Source organism: Protopterus annectens, chromosome 1.part0, assembly GCF_019279795.1.
Source record: "Protopterus annectens isolate FY-2018-M chromosome 1.part0, PAN1.0, whole genome shotgun sequence".
In the NCBI taxonomy this organism is placed as follows: domain Eukaryota; kingdom Metazoa; phylum Chordata; order Ceratodontiformes; family Protopteridae; genus Protopterus; species Protopterus annectens.
The window spans coordinates 1,763,974,917-1,763,988,083 of record NC_056725.1 but is presented as its reverse complement, the minus strand read 5'-3'; the positions used below and the strand labels follow the sequence as shown (position 1 = coordinate 1,763,988,083).

General features: G+C 39.9%; 2 protein-coding genes across 5 annotated transcripts in view; one reads left to right on the top strand and one right to left on the bottom strand.

Annotated features, from left to right (window-relative positions):
* The window catches only part of LOC122805110, an 807,491-nt gene extending 799,059 nt beyond the window's left edge, over nucleotides 1-8,432 (bottom strand). Inside the window, exon 1 of the mRNA XM_044075326.1 lies at nucleotides 7,682-8,432. The gene's annotated coding sequence lies outside the window, so the exon portion shown is untranslated. The remainder of the gene's footprint in view (nucleotides 1-7,681) is intronic.
* Nucleotides 8,433-8,445: 13 nt separating this feature from the next.
* The window catches only part of CFAP206 (cilia and flagella associated protein 206), a 1,515,781-nt gene continuing 1,511,059 nt past the window's right edge, over nucleotides 8,446-13,167 (top strand). For 2 of the 4 annotated variants that reach the window (XM_044069254.1, XM_044069237.1), the window contains exon 1: nucleotides 8,446-8,583. Coding sequence is in view for 1 of the 4 variants with exons in the window: in XM_044069228.1 (XP_043925163.1) it covers nucleotides 10,279-10,376 (98 nt within the window). In the remaining 3 variants the exon portion in view is untranslated. Of the gene's footprint in view, nucleotides 8,584-10,019; nucleotides 10,377-13,167 lie in introns of those variants that run through there. The other 2 variants (XM_044069228.1, XM_044069245.1) reach the window with 1 other exon arrangement.

Genomic DNA, 13,167 nt, shown 5'->3' with positions numbered 1-13,167 from the left:
ATTGCAGGAGGAGTCTGATGGAGATCTGGGGACTGATCTCCTCAGTGAGGCTCGGGCTGACACCTCGGTGGAAGGGGTAGCAATGTCCCAGCAGCTATCTCCTACCCAGGTTTGAGAAATCCTAGCAGTGTTGCAGGAATTTGGGGACATGTTCACTGGGAAACCAGGGTGCACCCACCTGGTGCAGCACTAGGTGGATACAGGACCCCAAAGCCCTATTAGGCAGGCCCCTTAAAGAGTGGTGGAGAGAGTCAAACAGACTCTGAGGGAGGAGGTACAGGAGATGTTGGAACTAGGGGGTGGATTCAAGAGTCCAACAGTCCCTGGGCCTCCCCAGTGGTGCTGGTGCCAAAGAAGGATGGCAGCACCAGGTTTTGTGTGGACTACAGGAAATTAAATTGTCACACAGAGTCGGATGCTTACCCCATGCTTAGGACAGATGAGGCCCTAGAGCAGCTGGGTGGGGCTAAGTATCTTACAACCATTGATCTTGGCTACTGGCAGGTGCCCTTGACTCCCAGTGCTAGATAAGTCAGCCTTTGTGACTGCTTTTGGCTTGTATGAGTTCACAAAGATGCCCTTTGGGATGAAGAATGCCCCAGCGACTTTCCAGAGGCTGGTAGATCATATCCTAGCAGGAGCAGGAGGGTTTACCCTTGCTTACCTAGATAATATTGCCATCTACAGCCACTCCTGGCCAGAGCACCTTCAGCATGTCACAGAGGTGCTAGGCAGAATACAGAGGGCAGGGTTGACCATTAAGCCGAGCAAGTGTCAGGTGTGTATGGCAGAGGTCTCCTACCTAGGACATAGAGTGGGGGTGGTAAGATAAGGCCAGAACCTGCCAAAGTGGAAGCCGTTCAGGCATGGCCTACACCTGTTACTAAAAAGCAGGTGAGGGCATTTTTAGGGACAGCAGGGTACTACAGAAAGTTTGTCCCTAGTTATAGTACCATAGATGCTCCCCTCACAGACCTGACAAGGAAGAACAGGCCAGATAAGGTAGTGTGTACCCCAGCATGTGAGCAGGTATTCCAGAAGCTTAAAGAAGCTTTGGGAGGACCCCCTGTATTAGCCAGTCCAGATTACAGCAAAGAATTTGTTGTGCAGGTGGATGCTTCAAACCATGGGGTGGGGGCTGTACTTAGCCAGATTTCTTCAGAGGGGGAAAGAGCACTCAGTGGTAGAAAAGGAATGCCTAGCCATACTGTGGGCACGGCAAAAACTTTAGCCTTATCTGTATGGAAGGAAATTCACTGTTATGACAGATCACAACCCCCTAACATGGTTAAACAAAGCCAGCCAGCAAAATGCCAAGTTGCTAAGATGGAGCCTGGGGTTGCAAGCATATATGTCAGTGCAGCACCGCAGTGGGGTTAGCAATGCCAATGCAGATGGGCTGTAAAGACAGGGAATGGGAAGAGGTACACTCAGATAGACCTAACCTTCTCTAGCAGCGTTTCTCAAGGGTCACTTTAAAAACTAGCTTGAGTTCTCCGGTGGGGGGGGGGGGGTGAAGGCTGCCAGCCTGGCCAGATAGAATTCTGTCATTTGTAAATATAAATGTTGAAATACAGGCTTGTTTACTTAAATGCAAGAATATACTGTGAAATGTTGAACTTATAACAATGCAGCAACATTGCCCTCTGCTGTAAAGAAAGCTAAGTCAAGCATTTCTTGTATGCCCTTTAAAGTTCAAATTATTTCAGGACTGTCTTTAACGTTTACAATTCGGCTCCAGACGGGCTAGATGAAGTCTTCCTGTCTATTGTTTTAACTTAAGGAATAATTACTAGAGTTTATATGTGGAATGTTTACTGATTTAGTATCCTGCAGCTGCAAGACAACAAAAGAATGTAGTATCTGTCAGCCTGGGAACACCAGGAAAGTATAAAAAGATGATGTAATGTTTATCAGAACTGCAACAGCAATTTAAACAGAGAGCATCAGAAGGCATTAAGCATTTTGTCTTGATCATCCAACTCACAGCACTGTCTTGCTCATATGTAAGTTATCTTAGACTTGTGTTTTATTTTAGAAATAGCTAGGAACTAGAAAGATTAGACTAAGTGTTTTCCTGTGATGTCAGAACTGTACTTCTGAATTATTTTAAGTATTTCTGTGTAATCTCTGAACTCTTGACTACCGATGTATAGTAGAAAGTATTGTCTTGTGGTTTTAATTATTTATTATTAAATATTTTAAAACCTTTGAACTGTGGTCGGTTTTTGTAGAGATAATTTAAACTCTTTAGAGTATTTGCATGCCTTGGGTAAAATTGTACAAAGCCTCTCCTATAGCTTTAGCCCTGGGCTATACTACCAATTGGATAATAATATTGCACAGTAATAATTGGAACCCTTTTAAGGGCCTTTGAGTAGCTGATAATTATTAGTGGGTGGTGGCAGCTGGTACTACTGTATAGTCTGGGGAAAAAAGGGCACAGCTGGAGAACCTGTGCCAGCCTTTCCCAGAAGTGTCTGTGTGGTTGTATAAACTCTTCTCATGTGTGTCACCTACTTGGGCAGGGACACGAAGCACTGGTTGAGAGAGGGTGCTAGAGGTTTTAGCTTGCCCACTAGGCCGAGATCTGGACCCTATATCTGTGCTAGTGGGGAGTCTTACTGGGGACCTGGAGAGCAAGGGAGTGACCAGCCCCGGACTGACTCATCTCTGTGTGCTCTTAAGGGAAATTGCACTTTACTGTGTGTATTGGTTATCCTTTCCTCGTATAGGAGATGCCCTCTCTGGTGTTAGTGGTGAGGATTGAGGCTCCTTGATTGCTGGGCCAGGGCATGGGTGTCACAGGCATCATTGTATCCTTGCTTGGCGGGGGTTGTGTGGATTTTACATGGGTGTTATAAGCCAAGGTTCCAATGCATAACCTGCATCCCCCACTAGATGCCCTTGTGAAAGGTCACCCTAGCAAACCTTATGTACAGCTCACAGGTGTGCCATATCTGTGAATCTTGAAAACTGTCTGGATAACCTGTACAGACACTGTAGATGATCCCTTGGGCATTACAGGCAACCTGACAGTTTGCAGAGTGGTATCCTTTCCTATTAATGTACCTCTTTCCCTTTTTACTGGGTGGGGCTTTTATTTATATGTGTGTGCAATCTATGGCCCCCAAAACATCAGGAAATGTTCTACTGCATAAAATTGCTATGTGGTTCTTGCTCTCTCTCTCTCTCTTGTGGGGTGCATAGGAACCAGATATGCTCCCTTGGATATTGTAGCATTGCATTTAGAAAATGTGGTAATAATGTGGAAGCTGAGGCCTGTGTCACCAGTAATATATCTCCCGTGGTTCTCTGGAAAGTACCTGTAAATAAACATAAAGCTACAAATACCTTTGTTTCCACCAGGATGAGTTCTCCATGATTTCCCTAAGACCTCAGGTGAGGGTGGCAGAAGTTATATATTTCCTCTAGTGTTTCCCTGTCCATCCTGCATCACACTACAATTTCTATGTCATGCAGTCCAACAGTGTCTAAACACCATTCTTCTTTGTGGCAGAGGACTGGCAGCAACAGCAGTAGTACCTTGAATTTAAGCCTTTTGCACATACAGGTTACTAATGGCAGCTGCAACCCCTAACATTTTTTTCTAAGTGTAAATGTGGCTGTAATCCAAAGAGTTTTGGATTTCAGGGCAAATGACTACATTGAGTGTACATAATAGCTTTATGGGTTCCCGAATAGCTCTGCCATGTTCGACCAGTTCATTAGTATATAATTTGGCAAGTTATGATTTCATTACCATATTCTGCCAATTAACCTTGCTTTGAGGCTCTACACTAAATGTAGAGCTAATAGCGTGCTATCATGTACGCAGTGCAACATGCAGCATGTACGATAGCTGCACTTAGTGTGAATCATGAATCCGGCCCTAGCTGAACATTTCAGTGGCTTCAAAAAGGGATCTTCAAAGTCTCTGGTCCAAAACAACATTGATAGTTCTGTAACAGTGGGATGTTATTCATGTGACGATTGTACTTTCTGCAAACATATTTTTAAAACCAAGCGATTCACTTCAGCCAAAATAAAAAAAAAAATGTTTGACATCAGGTGTTTTACAAAAATTGTAATGGTGAATGAATTATATATCTATTTATTTGACATTGCTCAGCATTCTATGCAAGTCAGAATTCAAGGATGTTGAAACACAGAATATCCGAGCAACTTAACAGCATTAGATGTCAAAGAGTGTCCACCTCTTTGGACAAACAGCACAAAACACTCAGGGGCCATACTAACATCCCGAATTGCCCAGATGCACTCATTTTTCGATCAAACTAAAGCCTCATGTCCAGTCACCTGATTTATATTTTTTTCAAATTCTGCGGTAAAGAGACTTCTGCTCTTGGCTGCTGACAGTTCAGCCAGAGTGTCTCTTTACTGCACCCAGTTAGCATGTTATTGGCTGGCTTCCTGTTCTGCGAGTCTGTGGCCAAGTGTTAGCTTGTAAGTTCTATCCTGTGCTGTACATGGATTGGATAATATATGGCAACAGACCTGAGAAGCTAGTTGTTTTCTGTTAGCTCTGCTTAGACAGCATATTAACCAGTGTTGGAAGAACAATGGTCTATTTCTTTGCTTGAGTGCTTAGAGAGAGGCGACAGAGTATGTCTGTTTTGGATTTAGTGCTTGTTCCAGCCTTCAGAGTCCTAAATAAGACAGAAGGACTGGGTCGGTTGGTGCATGGTGTACAGACACTTATCTGTAAGACTACTTGTCTGCCAGCCATAGTGGAGGAAAGTCATGAGCAGCAGAATTTATCACTAGCTTGCCTTTCCTCTTTATTCTTGCTCCAGCTAAACCATATTTGTTCACAGGAGGTCTGAGGTTTTTCTGTCAACTCTAAGGATTTTTTTTTTTTTTTTATTTTTGTCTGGTGCTGTGGACTGTCGGGTCAAGAAGTACAAGGTGAGCAACCATTGATTACCAGGTGAGTCATTCATTTTTTTATGGCGCAGGCAGCAGTCAAACACAGGAGGTGGCTTTTTTAAGACTGTATATATTTGCAAATCTTGCTGAGGAAGATGGGGATATGGTAGGTACAGTTTGAGTGTTTTTTTTTTTTAATCAAAGGTGGCTTGCTGTATACTGGTTATAAAGTGATACTGCATTACTCTGAGGTGTTTGCCCTCTCTCTGTACATATACACACATTATATAATATATATATATATATATATATATATATATACATATATATATATATATATATCTATAAAAATGAGAGAGAGGGGAATTGCATCTGTTTGCAGACTGATATTGCTTACTTACAGTTTTGTTTCTAGGGAATTGATCACTTAGAGGTAATGATTACTTGATTATGCTGTCCTTTCAGTATTACTCCTTCCAGATGTCTCTTCATTCTTGAGTGTTTGTGTGCATGTGTGTGAGTGAGAGAATTATTATTATTATGTGTGTATGTGTGAGAATTATTGTGTGTGTGACAGTGTGAGAGAATTATTTTGTGTGTGAGACAGAGAATTAGTGTGTTTAATAAAAAATGTTCTAAAATGATGCCCTGTCTGTACAATTTTATAGGCTTTGTATTAAAACATTACCACACCCTGATTTTCGCGCCAGAATGGACGTGTCCTACACGATTGACAGAGCTGAGTTGACAAGCAATGCAGTTTATACAGTGAGATGGTGAACATTCATTCTCTCGACGTTTTTAAATACAGGCTTCATGCTTTTTTATTTTACCTTTAGAGTTACTATAGCTTTTAGTACACAATATGTAACATCCTCATTTTCTATATTTATAAGTGTACCAATGACTAGCTTTGTCACTTTGTATTGTAGGGTAAGAAGTGGGTCAGAAGGGCCGTATGTACGCAGTATCCACAAGTTCCCATTTTGCAGTTAATGCCCATAACCCGTGCACCCCCCCCCCCACCTTTGTTTTAACGTTGTGCAGTAATTGCTTTTGCCAAGGGACCAAGCCTCCCTGCAGCCACCACCTTTCTTTAAGCATTTTTCTGGAGCTAAAGCAGCAACAAGCATTATTCTGAGGCAGTGCCACTGGGCGGTCCTTGCTACCGCGCATTTGGTGAAGTAATGTTCTAATACAAAACCATTTTATGTATGTGGGTGTGTGCATTAAGGTGTATATATAAATATGCATAGTTTATGGTAATTAGGTATCCGTGAGGGTCCCTGATTTTTAATGTCCTTTTTCCATGATTCTCTCATCTGTAGGTTGAGAGATAGCCAGGGGCAACATATAGATTCATTGGTATTGACAAAATATCAGATACTAATATCGCTAAAGGAAGATGTCGTGAAATTTTAGAATACAAAGAACAAAATGGACCATTTTGCTAGACCACTGTCTTATCCAGGTTTAATTGAAGTTTCTAACATTTTCTAATGTCCCCGACCCAGTCTTGATGTGTGCAATAATCTATTTTGGCCACTAGGAGGAACTATTAACTAAGAAACAAATGTTTTTTCTACGTTCGCATAAATGATTGAAATATGTTTATTATATTAGTATTCAGAGATGTGCATAAAATGTATTTTCATTTTTTTGTTTGTTTTTACACATATAGATTACAATTTTTTATAAAACCGTTCTTGTAATAATGATATACTTATGTGTGTTAACTAGTGATTATGTCAAACATTAACGTACTGAACAAGGATATATATATATATATATATATATATATATATATATATATATATATATATATATTTTTTTTACTTTGAACCTGGTCTGCTTGTTTCACATTTACCACTTAATAAAGGGTTATATTTTGGATATCTCCAGTCTTCTGCTGCATTAACCGAAACCCATAACAGTCTGGGGAATATGAGACGATCATTTCTTATCCACCAGTACTAATGCCCTGAACCTAACCGATATCGGAGATGGTCTGTGGAATTCCAGAAAAAAGGATAGCGACCTACATTCTGCTCTGTGCCTGCAAATTACAAGTATTTTGATTACGAGCTGAAAGTTTTATCCACTGAAAATTCAAGGTTACACAGAACAAAAGGAAAACAATGCAGCAATAACAAATACGGTTTCCAGTGATTTGTCAGAGAAAAGTGATAAATCGATACAAATAAATATATGCAATAAATGTATTTGAAAACAAAAGGTATCGATGTTAAGCAATTCTAACTCCTCTGCATATACTGTAAACTATTGAGAAACCTTACACTATCATTATTTTTCTTCTAAAACAACAAAAGATATAAATGTAAAAATAAATATTTATACAGGAAATGGGTAGCAACACAACGGAGGAAAACAAATCCTTGCCCATTTCCCCGACCTAGCAACACGCGAATTATCACTTGTTTATACATTAATGATGTATAACTGGAGCTCTACACAGTTAATTTTAGCAAGTAATCTCCATTAAAATACCCTCTCATCAGTAAATGTGTGTAGTCCAAACAGCTCCTTGACTTGTTCAAATATTTTTTATTTGGACAGAAACGTTAACAGGAAGTTTATATATAGTTTATGAAAAGGAAAACTGTGAACGCATTTAACCGGTTACTTATAAATTTATTATACGACTTTAATAAAGTAGTCACTTGCCATGCGCATCGTCAGTTTTCCTTAAAAAAATCTATATTTTCTAATCTGCAGCTGTTATACTCTGAATGTAAGATTATGTACTACAGTCTTTAAGACTGAGTCTTACCTGTTGCATTTTACATCATCCCCTTGGAAAATCCACCGTAGTTACATTGTGACTGCTCAGAGATTAGGCTTATAAAAACTGATAAGTATTTCTCGGACTCTGGCGTTTCAAGTAAATTTCTAGCAAACCCCACAGACAACGCAAATGGTGACAAGATGGCTCTACCACGAGACGCCTGGGGAGAGCTCAGAACTTGTTAGAGACCTAAGCCGCCATGACGAAGAAGGTGAAACACTCCTTCCCTCTGTGTGGGTAGCAGCTGTCTGAGCATACAATTGTCATAAATACCATAACCTAATGCCTCCTGTCACCACTTGGAAAACTGCAGACTATGACAATACAAGGAACATGCACTACAAGTTTATAAGGCATATGTCTCCCCATACCTCTCAACTGTCCCCGTTTTTGTCGAGCCCTCCATAAAATATCTGATTTTCTGGTAAATGCATGATGATTGCAGTTAGTATATTTTCATCGCAAATTGTTAAGGATGCTTCTAGACTCTGTCTTAGAAATATGCATGTAGATACAAATAATTCTGTTCTTACAGTTCACGCGGGAGAGTTGAGGAACAATCATTAGTTCTGGTTTTGTCCCTAATTTATAAGCTAAAGAATTGAGAGGTATTATTATAATTGAATTAACAGATCGATGTGTACTCTCGAATGGGCTGTGTTTACTTTGCAGTTGTCTACGCACTGTGATGAGCAGTCTCTAATGGAGTTTTACTGCAAGCTCCACGTTTGTTTTCCAGTCCAGTAGTGTTTGACGCCCAGCACGGCATCACCATGGTGACGGGAACTTTTTGTGTAAACGGTTTCGTTTCGGTGGAAGTCATTATTCTGGAATACGTAATATCATTTTAAGAGCACCTTGTATTACCGGAAAGGTGAAATAAAAAGGTATGCTACCTTTATTCTTTGCAGTGCGATCTTTATACAGCTTATAATAGATCTATAACGGAGCTGTAACGATAGACTTGGCACTAAAACCTAAAGGCTACGCATTTAACTTTGTACTAAAATAAACACACCGTGAAATGTTGTTTGCGTTTGCAGCGTCCGAAAAATACGCGTTTGGCGCTAAAGAATCAAGAGTCAATTTTTGTAGCTGGGGCATAGGGTTGCCACCTTTTCAAATGCCCAAAGTGGGACATTTTTGTAGAAACATCAGATTTTGCAGGGCAAAACATACCAATGGCCAGTACAAAGGACAGAACTTCACTTTTTTGCCAAAATAAAAGCTTATTCTTGTAGCATTTGAGTCACTTATTCTGTTCCTTATAACATTTAGGTGTTTCAGATACAAAATAACTGTTTTATGCAAGTATTAAAAGAAAATATAGGAAATATTTTTGTCCTAAAATCTCAGGACATTTGCCATTTTTTCAATTTTATTGCAGGACACAACTGCCCAAAGAGGGACTGTCCCTCACAAAGTGGGACAGGTGGTAACCCTACTGGGGCATACCTCTTAACTGTCCCTGATTTTGACTCAGATTTTAGGTCCTTCCATCTTAATGTCTTTTAAAACTGGTGACTGTTGGACAGTAGATGGCGAATTGCGCTTAATACATATTAAAAGTAATCAGTTATAGATTTCTTTCAGTTCTGAAAATATTAACTTACATCCTATTAGTCTGTGTGTGTGTGCGTCTTTTTTTTTTCCGGTTAGTCGCCACAGCGAAACTCGTCCGCCTGATGATTGCAGTAGAGTTTTTACATGCTGGCTTGCGCGCAACGCACTTAACCTTTACGAAGCCAGGAGCGCCCATTCACGACACAACACAGTGCTGTCGATCTGAGAATCGCTTTAACGCTGTGCAAACGTGACACGACGAGCGGCACCACCACACACCACCCACCACCGCCATCCTATTAGTCTGTCCCGTCTCAAATTAATACTGCTGATATTTTAAAAGTGTCCCTGACTGGTTGAGAGCTATGAGGGCACATTTGCTCGGTTATGCTGAGTGGCAGTTTTGCTTCTTGCACGTGCGTAATCGTAAGCATGCCAGGCTGCCAGTTTGTGTAGTAGCTGTCATGTGGCGGTCTTGTACTTTAAAGAAGGGCAGGGTGTTTAGTTTTTGCTTAAAGCTTTTCAGGAATATGCTTAGTACTTTTTCGGGTGTCCCAGTTTAATCGGGTCTATGTGGCCAAACTTATGACATTACAGTGGGCATGACCAAAACAATACAAGATGTTAAGTTGTCTCTCTCGCCTTCGTTCTTGCTGTTTGGGTTTGGAGCCAATCCTCAGCTCCGACTCGGCCATCTTCTATAGCTCGAGAGCTGTTTACTGGCTCGAGGCTACCCCTTATCCCAGAATGCCCAGCGGCAGCTACCCAGATTTCGTTTGCCACTTCAGCTGCGAGGTTGCTTCCTTACTGGCTCAGGCTTAGTTAAGCTTACCATACGTCCAGTTTTCCCCGGACATGTCCTCTTTTTGTGCTCCTGTCCGGGTGGTTTTTTAAACTTCCGAGATTTGTCTGGGTTTTACAATCCCGAGTCAGACTTCAAATCTACGCATGCGCAGAAGGTAGAAGAGCTCGCGAGAGCGGCGAGACTGTGTTGTTTGCGTGGGGAGAAGCAGGACTGTATGTGTCAGGGAGGAGGACCCAGCCACAGTGACAGCCGGTCATCAGTCACAGAGTCGGAGTCTCCGTTTCGGATGGTTTTTCGATTTTTCTACTTCTGGTTAGTAAAATTTTTTTTTTTTTTTAAAGTTAAAGCGAGTTTGTGTGGTGTGTATATCATATGCACTATTGATCCCTTTCTACTACTGCCAGTGTCTACTGGTGACATTGTGTTCAGTTCAGTTAACTACACTCTTAGTCTTAGAAGCTGTTGCAGATCTGACATAATAAAGACCCTGCTGCCATGGATGGGGAATGCCAGGCAGACTCAGCCCTCCTGTAAATCTGCCAATGTAGAAGTTTAAGTGAGAGAAGACAAGTATTATTATTACACAGATATTTTGCAGAGAGTAACTATCAGCATTATGTGTTAATGAATGCATATGACTGAAAGAACACAAGAAACAAGTGATTAGCATCTCAACACAATGAAAGAGTAGCTTGGTGCAGGCCAATATAACGGTACTACTGGTTCTTAGTATAAAAGATATTTATTATATCTTCTGACTCCAGGCAGGGCAAGACCTGGCATGACATTATATACTGATGACCTTGGTATTAGGAAAGTCCCCACTCAGCAGTTCACAGACACATTACAAAGGTAACAGTGCACAAGTACAACTCGTACAGTGCCAAAGATGGAAAGATTCTGGCAACATGAGGAAGGATTACCTCTTCTACTTCAGTAATCAAGAAGAATAAGTGAACTGAGAAGGAGTGTATATGGTGTCAAGAAGGTGGGCCTCTCAAAACACAAGCATATGGTGTCCCTCCCCAAGTGAAAATATCTGAAGGTTAGAGACTTATAAGGAATGCACACAAAAACAATGCAAAAGTACTTCTCATATCATAATCAGTTAGTAAATAATAAAGACAAATGTTGATAAACTAAATAGATTGGTAAATAAATCTAATAAAATCAAACTGTATGAGGTTTGATATATTAAAATCATTCTGTTCTTATTTTTATTTTATGAAATATTTTTTTACATATCCTCACTTATCACATTAAATTAAACAGTATTAGAAAAATGCAGTTTTTTAACCATGAGCACTAATATATGTGTGTGCTGATGTGTAGATACATATATGGCATCCAAGGATAACACTGTTCTACAGGAATTTTGCTTTGAAGGCCAAACTGAAAATAGTCAGTATCCTGTGCTTATCAGGACTGAGAACAGAGAAAGCAGTTTGTATCTTTGTCAGGTAAAATAAACAATGCCTCAGTGAAGTAGCAAAGTCATATTTAATGTTTTTAATGGAATTAAGTGAATTAATTGAAAATCAGTTAACATTAATTTAATGAATAACACTGATGGAATGCAAGCTTTACTGATGTATGTAATTCCTTATCCTGTGCATACTGTGAACTTAATTTGATAACATACCTCTAAGGTGTAAAAGAAGAACCCCACACCTGCACATGGATGAAGTGAAGGACATGTGTGTGTGTGTGTGTGTGTGTGTGTGTGTGTGTGTGTGTGTGTGTGTTCTAGTAGAAGAATGTTGCCGGTGTATAATAACATTCAGTGAGGGGATAGTCTTCTTCCATAAAGTGAAAGTCATTAATTAATAAACAGAAAATTAGTATACCTGGCTAAACTGATCTCTAAGGGACACCTGCCTGCACCAAGTGAGCCGATTGTTGAAGGTTGGTTATTTAAATGGACTTTGTTTACAAGACAGTTTGGAAATTAGCAGTTTTGATTTATAGTTTCAATGCCCTAGGCCTAGTCATATGTATAAGCCAGCTGTAATGCAGCCATTGTTGATATTACTATAGATATAGATTGCATCTACTGCTGAGAGAAGAACTGTAGTGGAAAGGCATTTCTGTAGCCATGCCCCTTATCTGAAAGGAAACCATAGCTATTGATGTGCTTAAACATTTGTTTGCAAAGAATTATTTTCAAAGATTTTAGCTATTGAGCAGAGATTGGGTATTGTTCTATAATCTTTTGAGTTTTGGGAAGATGTACCTTTGGAAGGGGAATAACGGTAGTGTGCTTTGGCACTGGGGAACTATTCCTGAAGTAAGTAAAAGACTAAAGACAAAGGTAATCTTCACACTGAATCGTTGTTTGTATTTGTAATTTGTTGCATGGCCAGAGGTGCCGAAGGCAGAAGCTATTTTTATGGTTGAAAGACTGTGTAAGTATTGTTATTTAACAGAAGAGGGTCTGCTGTGCAAGTTTTCGGGCCAATCAAAAAATCACCAAACATGGAGCTACTTGTCTTTAATGTGGAACTGCGATTTTCTTCATTAAAGACTAAAAGACCTTTTTTTTTTTTTTTTTGGTCTTCACCTACTGTGAAAGAGCTTTTGCCCCGACAAAGAATTTATCGTCCAAATATGGTAACCCTAGGCTTAGTATAATCTTTTTTCTATTATATATTGTTGTTGTTCTTGAAAGTTTGTCAAGTAATTGTCTATTTTGTATATAGATAATATTCCTGTATCCTTTTTTTTTGCGTTCTTGTGTATTTTAGCTTTGTTGGCTGTCGCTCCATAACTCTCAGGCCTTCTGTTTCCTTGAACTCGTTTAAATTAGAGAGTCCCCCCCCCACCTAGGGTTGCCACCTTTTCAAATGCCCAAAGTGGGACATTTTAAACGTCAGATTTTGCAGGCCAAAACACACCCACGGCCAGTACAAAGTCCATAACTTCACCTTTTTGCCTAACTAAAGCTTATGCTTGTAGTATTTTAGTTGTTTATACTGTTTCTTATAATATTTAGGCATTTCAGATACAGAATAACTGTTTTATGCAACTATTACATAAAATGTAGGAAATAATTTTGGCCTAAAATCTCAGGACGTTTGCCATTTTTACAATTTTTTTGCAGGAC